The sequence below is a fragment of the Diplotaxodon limnothrissa genome, linkage group LG13 (genome assembly GCF_057381915.1).
Source record: "Diplotaxodon limnothrissa isolate DT_005_m linkage group LG13, D_limnothrissa_male_GT1.1, whole genome shotgun sequence".
Taxonomy (NCBI): Eukaryota; Metazoa; Chordata; class Actinopteri; order Cichliformes; family Cichlidae; genus Diplotaxodon; species Diplotaxodon limnothrissa.
In genome coordinates this window covers 25445051-25464513 of record NC_140608.1, presented here as the reverse complement: position 1 = coordinate 25464513, position 19463 = coordinate 25445051, and the positions used below count along the sequence as shown (strand labels likewise).

At 44.3% G+C, this 19463-nt stretch overlaps 1 protein-coding gene across 1 annotated transcript in view; it reads right to left on the bottom strand.

Annotated features, from left to right (window-relative positions):
• The window catches only part of LOC146620376 (stromal membrane-associated protein 1-like), a 155062-nt gene that overhangs the window by 37927 nt on the left and 97672 nt on the right, over positions 1-19463 (bottom strand). Inside the window, exon 7 of the mRNA XM_085368936.1 lies at positions 13876-13936. Coding sequence (XP_085225062.1) covers positions 13876-13936 — 61 coding nt within the window. The remainder of the gene's footprint in view (positions 1-13875; positions 13937-19463) is intronic.

Genomic DNA, 19463 nt, shown 5'->3' with positions numbered 1-19463 from the left:
TGCTCCTTTGTGCAAGGAGGAACAGGATACGCACTACCAGAGCTACAAAATGACCTCCAGCAGGCCACTGGTGTGAATGTCTCTAACCAAGCAATCAGAAAGAGACTTCATGAGGGTGGTCTGAGGGCCCGACATCCTCTACCCTGATTGGCATTTGCCATAGAATATCAGAATAAGCAGGTCCACCACTAATGGCTTGTGCTTTTCACGGATGAGAGAAGGTTAACCCTGACCACAAGTGAAATATGTGAAAAGGTCTTCCTGAGCTAGCTCCTTCAGTAGCTAGCTATGTCGCAAAATTATTCTTCTTTTGTCCTGAAAGGGTCTGAAGAAGATGTGGAGAACATTATGCTGTCGGTAACATTGTTCAGCATGATTGCTGTTTGGTGGTCTGGGGTGGCATATCCACGGAGGGATGCAGAGATCTCTCGAGGCTAGGCATCAGCACCCTGACTGGCATTGGGTATTGGGATGAAATCCTCAAACCCAACATGACGCCATGCTTGTGCGGTGCATGCTTGTCCTCCTGGTGCACGACAATGGCCAGCCTAATTTGGCAAGAGTATGTTGACAGTTTCTAGAGGCTGAAGGAATTGATACCACTGACTGTGCCCCACACTTGCCTGATCTCAATCCAAAATAACACCTCAAGGTCATCATGTTTCGGTCCAGCTGCCAGGTTGTACCTCAGTTGCTGAATTACTACAATGAAAGTCTGGCAGAATGGACTAGCCTGATGCCTCAATTGTTTAATCTGATTTTCAGGGTGTCCTTGAAATCAGCCCTCCGTAGGTTGATACTTTTTATTCCCATCAAACGATCCTTATGCTCCTAACAAACGATCCGGTCCATATAGATATCTAGTATGAATTTGTTTTCCATGTGCTCTCTAAGTGTTCCTTTAATTTTTCTGAGCAGTGTAGAAACCTCTCACGCACTCACACACATTTCCAAATCTCCCCACAAAGCTCATTTTAAAATTACCATGCTTATTCATTTGAACATGCTCAAGACAACTTTGATAAACACAATTCTTCAGTAGCTAGCTCTGTTGCAAAAATTCTTTTGCCCTTGGAGCACTACTAGAAAATCAATTTCCTGTAAGTGCAAATATTTTTGACCTTGTGTTTTTATTAATGTTTAGTTAGATTAACAAAAGTATAGAGTACAAATTAATGATCAAAACCAGACTGACAATGTTTATCAGCATTGTGTGTATATGACAATGACTGAATTAGCTGTGACTAGGGCTGCTACGATTAGTCGACTAGTCACGATTACGACTAATTTAATAGTCGACGCGTCGTTTGAAGCTTTGTAAGATCCAAACGACGCAGGAATGAGTAGCAGGATTTAAGAGTGTAATAACGGACTGAAACAGAAGATGGCAGCACTGCATGTACAAGGATGCCAGCTGCCGTTAAATCCCGAAGAAGAAGAAGCAGTGTCCGGTATTGTTGCTGTGTCCAAATTCAGGAACCGCATCCTCCTGTGCCCGCATTTGTAGGCCAATTACGTTACAGCGACATGACGAAGACTGTCCAAATTTGAAGACTCCGACAAATGCAGCCGACAAACGCGCCCTTTATTTCCTCAGATATGAAGGATGGGTCGGGTGTATACTTCGTGGCCCAACCTATCCCAGAATTCATAGCGCAGCCCTGCTTAGTTTCCAACAATGGTGGCAGCTAGTTAGTTTTAATATTACTCTTATTATTCTTTCTGGGTCACAAAATAAACGTTTAACATATTTTCAGGTGAGAAAGTAGCTGTGTAAACTTCAAATATCTACTCAGTTTATCAAGACATCACATATTTTCAAAAGCGCTCCAACAATTTCGGAGACGTCTGTTACCCACTAGCTCGATAGCTAGCCGGGGTTCAAGGCTCACACAAATCGTCTTTCACTACTTAGGTTAAACATGATATAAGTCACTTAGATAACTTAAAAATGTTATTGTTTGGCTTTTTTCAGTACTAAAAAAAGCCAAACAATTACATTTTGAAGTTATCTAAGTGACTTATATATATTTAATTAACCTTAGTAGCGAAAGACGGCGGTGGGTTTGAAAACGATTTGCCGGGTGTCCGGTGTTCTCACGGGCTTTAGTGAGCCTTGAACCCCGGCTAGCTATCGAGCTAGTGGGTAACAGACGTCTCCGAAAACGTCGGAGCGCTTTTGAAAATATGTGGTGTCTTGATAAACTCAGCAGATATTTGAGGTTTACACAGTTACATTCTCGCCTGAAAATATGTTAAACGTTTATTTTGTGACCCAGAAAGAATAATAAGAGTAATATTAAAACTAACTAGCTGCCGCCATTGTTGGAAACTGAGCAGGGCCGCGCTATGAATTCTGGGATACAGCTTCTTCTTCTTCAGGGTTTAACAGCAGCTGGCATCCTTGTACATGCAGTGCTGCCATCTTCTGTTTCAGTCCGTTATTACACTCTTAAATCCTACTACTTATTCCTGCGTCTTTTGGGATCTTACAAAGCTTCAAACGACGCGTCGACTATTAAATTAGTCGTCAACGATTTTGATAGTCGACTAATCGTGGCAGCCCTACTGTCAGCCCACCTGCTCCTGCATGTACTGTAGCAGCATGTGTTCTAATTATCCGGGAGGTCTTGTCTCTGCTTGTCTCCAACTTTGGTGGTATATGATGCAAACCCCCCCCCCCACAACAACAACAAAAAAACCCAGAGCCTAGCAAGCTGCCAGAAGCCAGATGAATGACAGCAGTTTCGGAAAGCCAAGAAGACAATGTAATCACCACTAAATATGAATCGTCCCATTATCGTGACAGGTTGATCCACTGAAAATACATCACTCACCATTTCTTCAGTCAGAGACTGAAGACTGGTAGCCTAATTGGATTCAAGTCAAACACAACTTTCCAAACATAAAGAACATTGAGTATGACTGTTCTGAACCCTGGTATCAAACATTTGACAAATTCATCAAAAATTCAGGATCTGAAAACAAACTATCACGATGAGCACAGAGTAAACAAACTTTTATTTTTGGTTCCTCCGTTTGTCATAGGTCTGCTGCATTCATACAAAATGCAGGTTTCCCGAATGCATTCACACTTGTTACAGGACAGTTGTCAAAAATAAGCAAGCACAGATCCTCGATTATCCACCTTCAAAGCTGAACCGCCACAGAACTTCAAGCCTTTGGTGCATTTAGATTATATTCTAAGTTTATCTTGGAGTTTTGTGGAAGACAGTATCATTGCAGAAAAAACATCCAGAATGAGCAGTTCCCATGGTGCTGAAGGGAGAAAAAAAAGTACACTATGTACTGCTGTCATTTAACAGACAAGAGGGAGAGGGAGGGGGAGAGAGAGAGAGAGAGTGATAAATAGAAAAGAGGGAGTCAACTGGCTGTGTGTGTGTGTGTGTGTGTGTGTGTGTGTGTGTGTGTGTGTGTGTGTGTGTGTGTGTAAGAGAGAGCTCGCAGCGGAGGTCATTTATATAACCACAGTGATGAGACATCTATAATTTAGCCCTTTTAAAGTGTGAACAAGTCTGAGCTCTTTTAGCCAGACAGCACAGTACAAGGAAAAGCATTTCCTGCAAGAAGGCCAGAAAGACGTGTTCGACATCCTTTTGAAGCCACTTATTAAACCTCATTTTCAAATTAATGCTTTGTGACGTCCCAATATTTAAGCTAGCGATTTTGCCCTTTATACATTTTACGATCCTTGCGTGTCATTCATGAGCCTGGCTTTGGCTTTCACTGTTAAATCACTTCCAACTTACTTTAAAAAAAGAAAAAAGAAAGATGAATTTGCATAAAGAATAACATCGATCATAATTATGATAACTGCTTTATGGTCTGATGAGAGTGACAGATACAAGTCAGACACTGAGGCAGAAGGGAGAAAAATAAAGATGTGACCCTCCTACCAGTCTGAGCCCACCCCTCCATTACCAAAATTTCATTCAGCCATTGCCATGGAAATGAGCTGCAGGGAGAATAGGGCTCATCATCACTGCCATGTCAGGCACTGCGCCCGCCATCCCTTATTATGGGATGGAGCCGCTTCTTGAGAGCACTCTCAACTTCACCATGGAAACAGACCAATAGTTTAGGCAGGGGGTGTGTTTCATAATCACTCGGGACCCCTTTGCTCTCACTCTCTCTCACACACAGTCTCATTCAGCACGGGAGAGCTGTCACATTAAGGTCAGCACCACATGTGGTAAAATATCTGACTTGATTAAGCTTCGAATTTACTTTTAATGCAATAACCTGATGAGACATATTTATGACAAAACGCTCTGATGGTTTTACCCCATTGGTCAAAAGACCAGATGACTTTACTTCTTTGCAATTGTTAGTTATTCACCAACATCTTAATGCAGCCATGAAGGCAGAGATATGCAAATTCAACCCACTTTCTTCCTCAAAACACAAGTCCCAACTAGGGCATGAAATTAAGTTTTCCCCACTTCCCCTTTAAGTGACTCTGGGAGTCCAGAAAAGAGAGCACGAGCCCGGCTGGTGACCACAGCCATTAGCTGCTGTTACGAAGAGTCATTACAGAGAGCCAAGAGTGGAAAACGGACATGGTAGGAGCAACTGCAGTTGCAATGTGTTTGTTAGAAGATAAAGGAAGAGTGAGAAACCACCTTCTCCCATGTCTCCACTGATGTCAAAGGCTGAAGAGAAAATATTTATTACCTGCTGATGCTGGTGTTGTGAAGCAACTTCTCCAAAGAATATTTATCAATGTGCAAAGTGAGGATGTGCTGCAGTCAAAGGACTCAGAGTAACCAGTGCACCACTATCTCTGGGTTCCTATTTTCCCCCAGTCACATTTATGTAATGTGCAAAAGTCTTGAGCCACACCTCAATTTTTTTCCATGTTCCATGTTCCATGTCATCCTTGTCCTTTTTAGAAATGCTCTTGAGAAGTAAGCATTCAATAGTCTAAGTTTAAGGTTTTCACCCATTTTCAGTGCAGTGCTTGCACAAGCAATCCATGTGAGCTTAAGCACCTCAGATGGCTCTAAACGTTCATTTTATTTTCTACTGTGCCAAAAGTAGGGGATGTCATTAAATAGACCCACATTTCCAACTACATATTTAACATCTTGGACTGCTACTACTATAATATAAACAAGCCACACCTATGAGCCTAGAGCGCTCCCATCTTACTGACTCCATACAGAGCTGAGAATAGTGAAAAAATAAATAAATAAAAATTGGATTAAATGAAAATGAATTTAATAATTCCACTGTTGTGTGAAAAAAAGAAAAGAAAAAAACCCAAGTTGGTTGGTTTGGGGTTGCATGGCTTACACACCACTGCAATAAATCCTGGTTCCACAAATTTTTACTTTTGTTTTTCGACTGTCAAAAAGATGATCATGCTGCTTTCTTATTGAGCTCATAGCTGATGGCCAGGTGTAACAACTCTGTGACAGGCCCTGGGGGCAGATATTCTTTTGGGCCCTTACTGCCACATTGAACCAGAGCAAACACACACACACACACACACACACACACACACACACACACACACACACACACACACACACACACACACACACACACACACACACTGTAAGGGTAAAAAACAATAGCATATTGGAATAATTAGTAATGTTTTAAATAGCACCATGGACAATAACCGCAGTCTGAGGTTGGGGGAATGGACAAATCTATCTAGCATAAGCATATGCTATAACACCATCATGGTATTATATAATATTACTCATACTATCTTATTCAACCAAGCTAATGTTGTAATGTTGCAAAGCACCAAACAAATGAGAGAAGCCCATTAACCACAGGTCCTCAGAGACTGACTGGATGGGTGACTGTATAACAACCACACTCATTTATAGAAATTCTCACTCAGCAATTGTTTCAAGAGTACCAGCTTCTACATTTATCACTCACACATATTACAGCATGAATGCAGATTTTCAACATTAAAGTGGCATCAATGTTTCAATCCTTCACAAAAACAAACCCCTCACTCATCAGATCGTCATCTCAAATCCAGTCTTCATCCTGTTATCCTCTCTCCTTTAAGTACTCTTTTGCTTTGCTTGCTAAACATAATGTAAAATGCCTGCACTCTCAAACTCACCAAAAAACTAACTGCTGCACTGTGAGCATCAACAAGTATGCAGGCACTTTGCACACATGACAGGGAGGTCAGGTCAGCAAGGTCAGGAAGTGCAAATTTCCCAGAATGCACCTAAAGTTTTTAAGGCAAAAGTGTTGAAGGCTCTTTTAGTCAGTTAAATTTAAAATCACAAAGAAAATATCTGCCGAGCTGAACTTCATCTAAGAAAATGTATCACGAATTAAATACACAGTGGAACTTTTACACCTTGTCCACTTCATGCTGTGAACATGAGCACCCATTACATGACGAGGTTTGACAGTGATTTTCACTGGCCCCTCCTTCTTGCAGGGTCCTGTGGTGTTGCCCCAGCAGCCCAGTCAGACTTTTGAGCTGATGGCGTATAATGTAATTCTACATACTAATCTGTCAAACAGCCTCGGCCCTTTGTTTTTATCAATTTCGTTAAATGTCGGAAGCTTTCCATTGAGATTCTCTTCCATGATCACAAAGCTCTGAATGTCATGCTCTACCCCACAGGTCCATTCACAGTACAATATCATGTTATGCTGCCAATGGAAGACAAGATACCGTAGGCATAAAAAGATACAATACTCAGAGCAATCATCTCGCCAAACCACAATGACTGGGATTAAGGGAAGATGGAAGAAACATTCCTCACACCACTAAATGACCACCTCCAGACCAGAGCGTTGATGCACGGCAGGCTCTCTGCATTCATGCTGCTGATTGCACACGCCGAGTCTACCATCTGCAACCTCAGCGAAAATGGAAATTCATCAGACCAGACTATATTTTTCCAGTTACCCTAAGCCCATCACAGCCTCAGATATATTTTCATGGTTCACAGGAGTGGAACCCATTGTGGTCTTCTGCTGGTGCAACCGATCCACCTTAAGGCTGAATATATTTTTGAGTGTTAGAAGGTTTTTCTGCTGAGCACGGTAGAAAAGGGTAGATATCTAAGTCAGAATAATCTTTCTGTCAACTCCAACCAATCTGGACATTGTGCTCTGATCTTTCACTCTGATCTATCCACTCCTAGTACTGTGATAGTAAAAAGGCCAGAAGAGCAGCATCTTCATGAATTCCCCCCCCCCCCAAAAAAACAAACATCTGGTGGTAACACAATTGGCTGATAGGTTTCAAAGTGTTTCCACAAATGAAAGCGATGAACAAAAAATTGCAGCCATTATTCAGCTGCTCAACAATAAGACAAAACAAGATATGTATGTCAGATATAGATGGTTACAGCTGGGTAATTGCCAACATGTTAGCTATCACTATGCAAAGGTTAGTTATACTTCTTTGTTTAGTGCCCTTACAGTGCTAACGGAGATTTGCTGCGTTAATGCGGTTATGGCATTAACCTCATTTTAACGAGATTAACGCTGACAGCACTAGTAATTTTGCATTATGCATACTATACTTATATCAAGGATCACTTGGATGATTAAGTGATAACGTTAGCAAACAAGACAACGTTAGTCAGCTGGGTGTAGCTTAGCTACCAGCGACAAATTGTCATGTTAGCTGATAAAGTAATGGTCAGCTCAGTTACCAGCCTCAGGAGTTTGGATAAAATAGCTAACATTAGATATTAAGTGTTGTTGTCCATTTCCAGGCAAAGGTCCTGTTTGGCCAAATGGATTTACTTAGGTATAACATATAGATATTATTAGATATTACAAAATAATTATTACTAACTTGCTTGACACCTGTTGCACAATCCTGCTACCTGTGGGTTCAATCAGCACAAAGGTGAATAATCTGCTAGCAGTTTTTAATTTGCCCGTATGATGCACACACAGAACCGAAAACAAAAAGCTGTGCACGTTGCCAAAGACTACCCAGCAAGGCAAAAAGCATCCAAACACTGAAAGCTTCGTATCAGCTCCACATGGCACTGCTGTCTGAACTACTCTGTGTCACCATTCCTCCTTCAGCTGAGTTCAGAGTACACTCCAATATTACTGAATATGTAAAAAACACTAAAGCCATTCACTAACAAATTTTATCTCATGCCATATTTGTTTGTTTCGTTGTTTTTACGTGGAGTTTTGTTGTCCTTTGTTGATGTTAGTGATTAGTGGACTCCATTTCTAAGGCAGTGTTCGCCAGTGCTGCTCATTTTTGATGCTGGAAGTAGAAAAGAGGCACTGAGGCGAGACGCACTTGAGCGTGAGGATCACGTCCTTTGAAGTTTTGCAGAAAATATGCCATGACTTTTTTCACTCCACTAGCTGTTAGACACTTGAGAAGGTCAGGGAATGCCTCATTTTAAGTTGCCTTACAATGTCTTCAGACAGTAGTTGATAAAATGAATTAGGTAACATTTTCTTAATGTATACAACACACACTAAATAAAAATAAAGAAGAAAAAGGACACTCATCTGATCTCTAACACAGTTTATATACCAAACAGAATCAAACTGAACTGACGAAAACAGACACATAAACCAAAGGAGGTTCTTTGAAGGTTGCAGAGTAATGTAACCAGAGACATAGAGGGAAGGATAAACACAAGAGGCGGGGGGATGCTGAAGGCACACAGCCACATGTTTGACTTATTGATTATGTGTGAAATCTCATCCACTCTACATGGCTGTAAGGTGTGCAGCATTAGTTATTTATAGCAGGGTGACTACTCTCACGTTTCCACACTGCCGTCGGGAAATTTTCTGATCAATGCCATTTTCACCGACTCTCTTTCTGGCAGTGCAGCTTACCCTCACCTCGGTTCGACATAATATGGTCCGAGATCGGGGAAACACAGGGTGATTGCACATTACAAATTTATGGTGAAAACCCTAAAGCGACCCGGGCTGCTTCTTCTGCCTTGTTGCTGTTCAGGATTAAGGTCAACAAGCATGGAGCAAAAAAGTCTGGCGGTTAATGGGCCAAGACGCACACTGTCTACCCAAAATGTCACAGGTTTGAATCCAGCTTGTGACCTTTTTTGAATGTCATATCCTCGATGCATTCAATCTTTCTGGCCATTGTGCTGTTGTGTTTGTCAGCAAAGCACACATGTCATTAAAATGCTTTCATGCTGGATATACACAATACCTCTCGACCACCTTGAAGCTGCAAGTCTGAGTATTTGTAAGACTGATAGTAAAAAATTCCAGAGAGAATGTGGTGCATTTGAGCACATGATCTGATGGCAAATTATATCAGATATAAGAAGTTCTGATATAGGTCAGGAGATTTGGAGGCGTTTTATATTAGTTCCTGGGTGATTTGCCCAGTGGAAGCTGGACGGGGCAACTGGAGTGAATTAAAGGGCACCAAATCCCATGTTCTAATATATAGCCGTAATAGATGTGGAATCCGTAAAGGCAGAAACAAGTCAGTTGTCTGGATTTTGCCTGGCAGTTTTACCCACAGGCTTTGGCATAGAGCATTTGGGTCAAGAAATAGTATCAATCAAAAAAACTGCAGGACCCAACACAGTAAAGCAGATAGCAGTAAAGGTGGGTAAACGGACTCAATTAAATAAGTAAAATGTGAGTTTCTGAGAAGGGAATATTGGACTTTTTATAATAGCTATAGCTCATACTTGCTTTAAAAATAGACTTTGAACAATATTTTAGGTTTATATATTCAATGTAATTTTATTTATAGTGCACCAAAAAACAACAAGGAGGCTCAAGGCGCCTTATATTGTAAAGTTTTTTGAAGATCTGATCCCAATCATGTGGTGGTTTTGTTCCTTTTCCTGTTCAACTGTTGGTCACTAGCTGATTTCACTGATCCTCATCCTATTACTCAAACTGCTACTTTTATAGAAATATTTTAAAATATTAAATTACTTTAAAAACTTTCCCCATTTTTCACAACATTTTTACAACTCTTTGACGTCACAAAAAAAATAATGAAAGAAATTAGCCTGGATGCACTCTCACTTTTCTTAATCATTTCATGACCTCCCAGAATTATCTTGTAATCCTCCAGAAACTGGTCCAAAAACCCAATGCAGTGAACTACTGAACTTAACCTGACAACTATACTTCAGTTTTTTGAGAATACCACAATTTATGAAATGTTATCCCCACATCCATTCATCCATCCACCCATTTTTGACACTTTGGGATTTGGGTCACGGAGACAACAGTCCAAGCTAAGAAACCCAGACTTTCCTTACCCCAGTCACCTCCTGCAGCTCATCCGGGAGGACACAGAAATGTTCCCAAGCCAGCTGACAGATATAATCTCTCTATTGAGTCCTGGGTCAGCCCTAGGGCATCCTCCCAGTAGGACATGCTAGGAATACCTAGGAGACATCAAGGAGGCATCCTAGTCAAGTGCCTGAACCACCTCAACTGGCTCCTTTCGATGTGGAGGACCTGCGGCTCTACTCCGAGCCCCTCTCAAATGACCGAGCTCCTCACCCCATCTATAAACTCATTTCAACCGCTTGTCTCTGTGACCTCATTCTGTCTGTCACTACCCAGAGTTTCTGACCACCCAATCCATCACTCGATCTCATGGTCCACTCTCCCCTCACTTGTGAACAAGACCCAGAGACACTCAAACTCCTCCACTTGGGGCAGCAACTCATCCCTCACCCAGAGTGGGCACTCCAGCCTTTTCACCGCCACAGCGGAGTCATATCAGCCCTTGAAAGTCTGACATGAGTGCTGAGTTTCAAGGGCTTTAATGAAAGCATTAGGAATTACATCCACTGTTATACATACTTCCCCATTTTCAGAGGCTAAACCATAAATGGACCGAAATATAATTTTAAATATAAGGACTCTTTGTAATATACGGATGAAGCTCTTTTGTAGTCAATGACTGCCTAAAGTCTAGAGCCCAAGGACGTCACCACCAAACCACCAGCAGAGACACAAAGCAAAGCAAAGAAACACAAGCAGACAGTTGCTGAACTAAAAACAGGGACACAACCACAATTTCTCTGAGACAGATCTCAAAGCGAAGGATCTGTAAAGACTGTGTCACAAAATACCAACAACACAGAAGTTTTACTTGCAATGAATTACTTCCACTGTACTGTGGTACTGATACCACTATACTAACCAGGCTAACAGCATATTATAAGCCGTGAACACTTATGTACACGCTACATCATATTTTTTTCTTTGTTTTAACAAATTTGTAAGAATTTCATGCAAACACTTCTGAACTTTTTCACTATTGGGTATTGTGAAAAATAAATCTAATCCATTTTGGAAGACGTCTGTGGAACAACTGAAGCGCTGTGAATACTTTTTGGATACGCTGTGAGTCCACTTGTACATTTCAGTGCATCTCTGATGTTCACTTCTAGTCTGGAAAGTGGTTATTTGCTTCCATTAGGAGCTCCTGAGTGTTCTTCTTGTAGTTTACTTTTTTCAGCCAGGACTTCACATCCTTATTCTTCTGTGGCTGTGAAGCCTTTAATGCCCTTGAACATTTTTTAATGTTATGGCCTAAAATGTAACAGTCCAAAAATGTGTCTAGATTATCCCCCCTTCTAAATTCAAACTATAGCTTTGTGGCTTTTACATGTTGTTGTTGAGTGCTTTATATAAAACCGTCCCAGTTGCTAAACATTACTGGAATATCACAACTTCCCTGGTCTTTAAAACATGTGTAAATATAGTAGCTATATAGTATCTACTATTTTTAACATTTACTTGTTTTACTTGTTAAATCATAACTGGCTTTTTTGTTAACACTTGTATCATTTGTGAATTTATTATTTTCTCTGTTGGTTTTATACTACACCACATGTGTTAGTAGATTGCTGCCCACAGTAGGCATTAAAGTCAGACCGATTGTTGGTCAGACCCCGAGCGCTTTAGAGTCGATACGTGTTTGTTCTTTGCCAATATCAGGGCTTAAAGCAGGGACAAATTATATATTTTGGACATGAATTGAAACTGCTTGTGATTAGACAACAAACAAAACACCAATGGAAGAGACATGTAGAGGATTTTCAGAATCAGTTTTCTGTCTCTTGCTAAATGTTTATGCTTCAATTTGTATCTTTTTTGCATCAGCAGATAGTGGAAATGTCTCTATTTACATAAAAGAAAGAGAAAGTGAAGCAGAATGCAGGAAAGATGAGACAAATATTTATTTTTCTGTAGGATACATTTTCTCATGATATAATCCCAGCTGAGCCAACACATCACTTATTTGAACAAGTTTAATCATGCGCGTGTGGCCTTTGTGTCGTAGTAAATTGATTTTTTTTCAATAATTTATCCACTTCTGGAGTTCAGCGAGATTTCTGTTCATGTCCAAAACTTTAGACATCTCTGTGTTTGGCGTGATTTTGAAGAGTCTTCATTGCGTGACTAAGAATGAGAGAAATCTTGAAGGACATGCGAGGGCTTTAAGATTAGTTAGACACCAAGCAACAAAACTTATGTGGGACTCAGACATCAAATATTGTAATGTTGTATCTGCTGATCCTTCTGCCATCTCTCTCTTCCATGGTTATGAATCTGCATGTAAAAGGGGAAGGGATGCTGCACCACTAAGGGCAAGATGTCCCCACTTCTTCGATGTATTGTCAGTCTGCCCCAGGGCAGCTGTGGCTACAACTGTAGCTTGCCTTCACCAGTGTATGAATGTGAGAGTGAATGAATAGTGGTATTGTAAAGCGCTTTGAGGGGTCCCGAAAAGCACTATATAAATGCAATCCATTATTATTATTACTATTTTTTCTGTATAAGATGCTAAACTGGTAACACAAGCACAAGCACAATGGCCATCCCAGAAATCATGACCCATTTCAGAAACACAATGCGATCGTTGCCAAATGTAAATCCTCGCATTTACATTACATGAAAGGACCGTCCACAGAAAATGCATCACTCGCTGGTTCCTCAGTCTGATACAATTAGGCTGCCGGATTTCAAGTCAAACACAACTTTCAAAGCTTCAAAGAAGCTTTACTCTTTGATGCTTGTCTTTGACGCGTGTGGTTTCTTAACAGCAATATGCAATGTAATGAGTCTACTGATGTGAAACAATCGACTAACTAGCCCATTAGATCACGATGATGATGTGAAAACAAAGACAAGATCCCTGCTTCAGTGCATTTTTCAAATTACTGCAAACTTTTTTACACCACAACATACACTTTTTTCAAAAATCTTTTTTTTTCCAAATGAAATGTGGTTCCAGGCTACATTCACACATGTACGAGCAGATGTTTTCTATGGGAGAGTTAAAAAAGACAAGCAAGAATATTTACCACAGGCATAATTACACATAGTCATATATTGTCCTATAATGATCTAAAACACCAGAACGCTCGAGAATTTTAACCCCTGTATTCAGCTGATGACTCAGTCGAGGATATCCATTTCCTGTGGTTACCACTCACATCACAAAATATCCAGTAAAACCTGCTTCATTTTACTTTGTCTTACATGCTTGATATCTGCATCGGGTACATCAGTGTGTAGACTGTTCGATGGTTTTACCTGTAGGCTTACATGGCTGAAGTCACTGATGCATTAACAGCCAGATGGTATACCAAGTCATCAAAATGTAATGAAAGTCCTCTCTGCATGATCCAAATAAAGCCTGACGGCATGAAACCTCCCTCTGATAACGTCAGACATTACTTAACCTCCAATCATTGCTATATCAATCAAAAAATATTATAACATCTTCCAACTTAAGTAGTTTAACAAACATGTCAGAAGCATTAGGCAGACATTTAAATACAGTTTGACAAGTCAGCATATAGCCTAAGGTTTATTATCCTGTGAGCTGTAAGAAGGCTGTTTATGGCTTACCCAGACCCAGCAGGTCCACGGCTGACTCTGTGCCGTTCTTAGGACTGCCTCTGTACTCTGCCTGTTGAGGAGAACAAAGAGAAAAGAGAAATATATATATAATATTGATATAAAATATAATATTTGATTTGTTCAAGCAGGGTATTTGATCAAAATTATAACATTGCTAGACTGTAGATGGTAATTACATCCATAGAGACTAGACCTTTCACGATTCTGTATAACAATCCAATATTGATCCTTATTAAAAATACTAGATTGGATCATCAATGAGAGCAACTGGCCCTAAGATGAGTAATCTCCTTTTAATGCAGCTATAGTCTGCAAACCTTTTCTACTGCAAGTTTGTCAGGATGACTTTTAGTTACCGTAATTGTCGGGCTATAAGCCGCTACTTTTTGCACAAGCTTTGAACCCTGCGGCTTTTAGTCAGGTGCGGCTTTTCTATGGATTGTCCATGATTTTTGTGATATCGTAAGACGATTTGTTTTGTTTGTTCCGCTGTTGTACGGCACTACGTTGCCTGGCGGAAGGATCGGGGTTCAAGAGTGGTATGTTAGTCACATGTCCGTCCGCCAGGCAACGTAGTGCCGTACGAAGTAGCGCGAAAAACAAACTTCAAAGTAGCGCTACGCATTCAGCGGGAGGCGTGGATGACGAGCGGCGATAAACTTGCGAAAAGCAAGTTATGCCCAACTCCACCGGTGGATTCTGACAGCGTGGAAAAGTGCGAAAACATCCACGATCACCAACGGATTTTGAAGGGCTGGACTGCTGCATGATGGAGAGGAGGACACCGCCATGGCCCTTCTGAGGGTGTTCGACTCTGACACTGACAACGAGGATTTCTTTGGTTTTGAAAGTGACAACAAAGGAGAGAAGCGGAGAGTGGATGACGAAGCCATCCTGAGCCTGTTCGTTTCCGACATTGGAGAAGAGGACTTTGGTGGTTTTAGAGCGCAGGAAGAAGAGAAAGATGGTGAATGACTGACTTTTCTTCTTGTTAAAGCCGTGTCGCTGCACCTGAGCCTAAAAGGTAGTCCGAATCTATTTTTCTGGTGTGCTGTAGGTTACTGTTATGTACTACATGTGCAAATATGTACCCATAACTTGTTTTTCAAAATATTAATAAAAGGGGTGTGTCTCCAAACAGCCATCTCTTTCCTGACAATTCCCTTTGTGCATATTCTCTTACATATGATAAGTCAACATTGAAACACCTGCGGCTTTTAGTCAGGTGCGGCTAATGTATGTACAAAACAGGATTTTCCCCTGATTTTAGCTTGTGCGGCTAATATTCAGGTGCGCTTTGTAGTCCGGGAAATACGGTAATCATATCCTCATTATATGGGCCATCGAGTACATTCTGTGACTTCCACAGCAGAACCAAGAAGTTGGCATTTTGACTCACCCTACTAACATGACCTCAACAATTCTATTACATTTGATTTCAGTGGAGAGTATGATTTCATCTATGGATCCTGAGGCAATTTTGACTGCTACGACACTACATGTGTCACGGACCCAGTTCCAGGGATTCGGGGTCCGTGAGCAGTGTGGACTACTATTGTAGTTATTATTATTATTATTATTATTATCATTATTGTGGTTGTTGTTATTATGGTTGTGTCTGCTGTCCTGTTTTTTCCGTGTTGGTGTACTGTCAGGTGTTTAGGGGTGTGTGCTTGTGTATGTGAGGGTGCGGTCGTGGCAGGCACTTTTAGGCCTGGTGGGTGTGGCCCTGCCAGCTGACCGGTCCCACCCAGGAATCCACACACACCTGGCGCCGATCAAGCCTCGTCAGAGGAGCTTCAAAACAGTGTGGCTGAGAGCTCCTCGACGCTGGATCGTTGAGTGACTTCCCGTCAGTCTTAAGTGTATTGTGCAAGGTTAGTGCAAGTCTACTGTTAGGTTTTGTACTCACGGCTGCCTTTGGTATACGTGTTTCCTCAGGAGGAATTGTGGCGACCAGGAGGCAGCACACGGAGAGTACACAGGGAACGGAGACAGAGCACGGAGCACGGGATAAAGGAGAAGACACGGAACGGGAGTTGGGATCGCACGGGGGGATTTATTGTTGTTCGGATTGTCACCACTGTAAATAAACACTGTTGCACTGTAGAGTCCTGCATTTTGGGTCCTCCTTTCCCCACATCCCCACGGTCTGCCAGCGAGACCGTGACAGAACGATCCAGCCATTATGGGCCCAGCGGACTCAAGGACCGTCTCACAGGAGGAATTGCTCGCCCAGCTCTGGAAATACTGTCGGAGCATTATCCAGGCGGCAGATCCACATCAGAGACACTTACAGGTCGTATTTTTTGATTCCTTCTTATCATCAATCACCTCATCTGTGAGCTTTTTGGACATTAAGAGACTAATTTCGATTATAACCACGCTGAGGGAAAGTTCCTGTTTTGAGCTGTTTGGTTTGGGCTGTCCGGGCGAGGAGGATATGGCAACCTCCCTGGGAGCCCTTGCTGCCTATTTCTTTTTTCATAGGCTGATAGCCTCCCCGCCGTCGCTTGCAGCTCGCTTGTTGGACCCTCCATTGCGGGGGAAACGTTTCACACGCCCTCTGCACCTCACCACATCTCCACTCACCTCTGCGGCACCTGCTGAGTCAGCAGACCAAGGACCGGCAGCTCAAAATCACGCAGCTGCTCTCCTGTCCGGCCGGCTGGTGGAACCTCAGCCTGATACGCTGGCCCCGGCATCGTTAAAGAAGCGACGCTTGCGCCGCCGGCGTGCCTCACCGCAGTCAGACTCTAAAACTTTCCAACAGCCGGCTGTGGTGAGTCATATGGACAATTCATCTTCATTCACCTCATCTGTTTATTCACGGGACTGTGTGAAAGCTAACCTCGTAGCACAGCCAGCTGCCCAGCCTGTAGCCGTAGCACAGCCAGCTGCCCAGCCTGTAGCCGTAGCACAGCCAGCTGCCCAGCCTGTAGCCGTAGCACAGCCAGTCCAGTCAGCCTCTCGTCTTCATCCTCAGTTGGAGGCTGATATGCCTGCTGGAACTACCCTGCCATTATGTCACCCGCCTGTTGTTTCTACATCGCTGTCCAGTCTACCACGAGTAGCTGCCGCACCATTATCACCTCCGCCCTTTGCAGCTACTTCTCCACCAGCGTCCCATCAGACTGCAGCGACCGCAGAACTCTCGACTTCACCATCCACATCACCCGCTCGACCGTCATCTTCGCCACCTGCAGCTTCCGCATCGCCATCTTCACCTCCGGATCAACGACCATCTATACCCGCGTCGCAGCCGGAGGAGCGGCTCAGCGAGCGGGAGAAGCCCGCGTCGCCAGCTGTGGAGCTCAGCGAGCCGGAGGAGCTCAGCATGCCCGAGCGGGAGCTCAGCGAGCGGGAGGAGCCCGCGTCGCCAGCTGTGGAGCTCAGCGAGCCGGAGGAGCTCAGCGAGCCGGAGGAGCTCAGCATGCCCGAGCAGGAGCAGCTCAGCGAGCAGGAGCAGCTCAGCGAGCAGGAGCAGCTCAGCGAGCCGGAGGAGCTCAGCATGCCCGAGCGGGAGCTCAGCGAGCGGGAGGAGCCCGCGTCGCCAGCTGTGGAGCTCAGCGAGCCGGAGGAGCTCAGCGAGCCGGAGGAGCTCAGCATGCCCGAGCAGGAGCAGCTCAGCGAGCAGGAGCAGCTCAGCGAGCCGGAGGAGCTCAGCATGCCCGAGCGGGAGCTCAGCGAGCGGGAGGAGCCCGCATCGCCAGCTGTGGAGCTCAGCATGCCCGAGCCGGAGGAGCTCAGCGAGCCGGAGGAGCTCAGCATGCCCGAGCAGGAGCTCAGCGAGCGGGAGGAGCCCGCGTCGCCAGCTGTGGAGCTCAGCGAGCCACCAGCAGAGGAGCTCAGCGAGCCACCAGCAGAGGAGCTCAGCGAGCCGCCAGCAGAGGAGCTCAGCGAGCCACCAGCAGAGGAGCTCAGCGAGCTGCCAGCAGAGGAGCTCAGCGAGCCGCCAGCAGAGGAGCTCAGCGAGCCGCCAGCCGCGGAGGGGCTCTCGCTGCCAGCCGCGGAGGGGCTCTCGCTGCCAGCCGAGGAGGGACCCGCTCAGCCGGAGGTCAGCGAACCGGAGGGACCTCCACGTCTAGCGCGGCCTCCACGCCATCCACGTCCAGTGCGTCCACGTCAGCGACCGGCGCGTCATAGACCATGTGCCACGCCTCGCTGTTGCTCACCGGAGCAGCGACGTTGCCATCGGACCCGTGGCAGGCCACCAGAACCGTTCCGCCGCCACCGGACCCGTGGCAGGCCGCCGGAGGAGCAGCGCCGCCGCCACCGGATCCGTGGCAGGCCGCCTGAAGCGTTCCGCTTCCATCATGGGGTTGGAGGTAGGCCGCCCGAACTGTTTTCCCACCACTGCCTGACCCGTAGCGAGTTTTGCCTGCTTGCGGTCCACTGGGTCGGCCGCAAGAACTGTTGTTCCCACCATGGCAGTGGTTGGACATTTGAACTGGGGTTTTGGGGCCCCCCGTCCGGGACCCCCCGCCGCCCGCCCGGGGTTGGTTGTACTGTGGTTTTTGTTTTGTTTTTGTTTTTGGGTCGTCGGGTGCCGACCCTTAGAGGGGGGGTACTGTCACGGACCCAGTTCCAGGGATTCGGGGTCCGTGAGCAGTGTGGACTACTATTGTAGTTATTATTATTATTATTATTATTATCATTATTGTGGTTGTTGTTATTATGGTTGTGTCTGCTGTCCTGTTTTTTCCGTGTTGGTGTACTGTCAGGTGTTTAGGGGTGTGTGCTTGTGTATGTGAGGGTGCGGTCGTGGCAGGCACTTTTAGGCCTGGTGGGTGTGGCCCTGCCAGCTGACCGGTCCCACCCAGGAATCCACACACACCTGGCGCCGATCAAGCCTCGTCAGAGGAGCTTCAAAACAGTGTGGCTGAGAGCTCCTCGACGCTGGATCGTTGAGTGACTTCCCGTCAGTCTTAAGTGTATTGTGCAAGGTTAGTGCAAGTCTACTGTTAGGTTTTGTACTCACGGCTGCCTTTGGTATACGTGTTTCCTCAGGAGGAATTGTGGCGACCAGGAGGCAGCACACGGAGAGTACACAGGGAACGGAGACAGAGCACGGAGCACGGGATAAAGGAGAAGACACGGAACGGGAGTTGGGATCGCACGGGGGGATTTATTGTTGTTCGGATTGTCACCACTGTAAATAAACACTGTTGCACTGTAGAGTCCTGCATTTTGGGTCCTCCTTTCCCCACATCCCCACGGTCTGCCAGCGAGACCGTGACAACATGAAGTGTTTGATGCTTTAATGACTTACTAGCCTGCATATATGCACGGGCTGATGTAATGTACATTCCTGCTGGCAGGATCAGTTGCTAAATGTTGTGTTTCACAAAGTGAAGCAGTGAATCAGCAAAAGAAAGGAATTAATCCCAACTTAAGAGAATAAGGTTTGTGGTGCAGCTCAATATGTATTATATTGAGATATGTTTTAGGAATGTATCTTACAATCACTGAACTTAATTGGAGAGAAACTGTCCTGGTCCAGGTGAGTGCGGGGTTTTTCCACTCTGCTGGGCTCCACCTTCAGGCAGAGACTCCAATCAGCTTTCACACCTGAT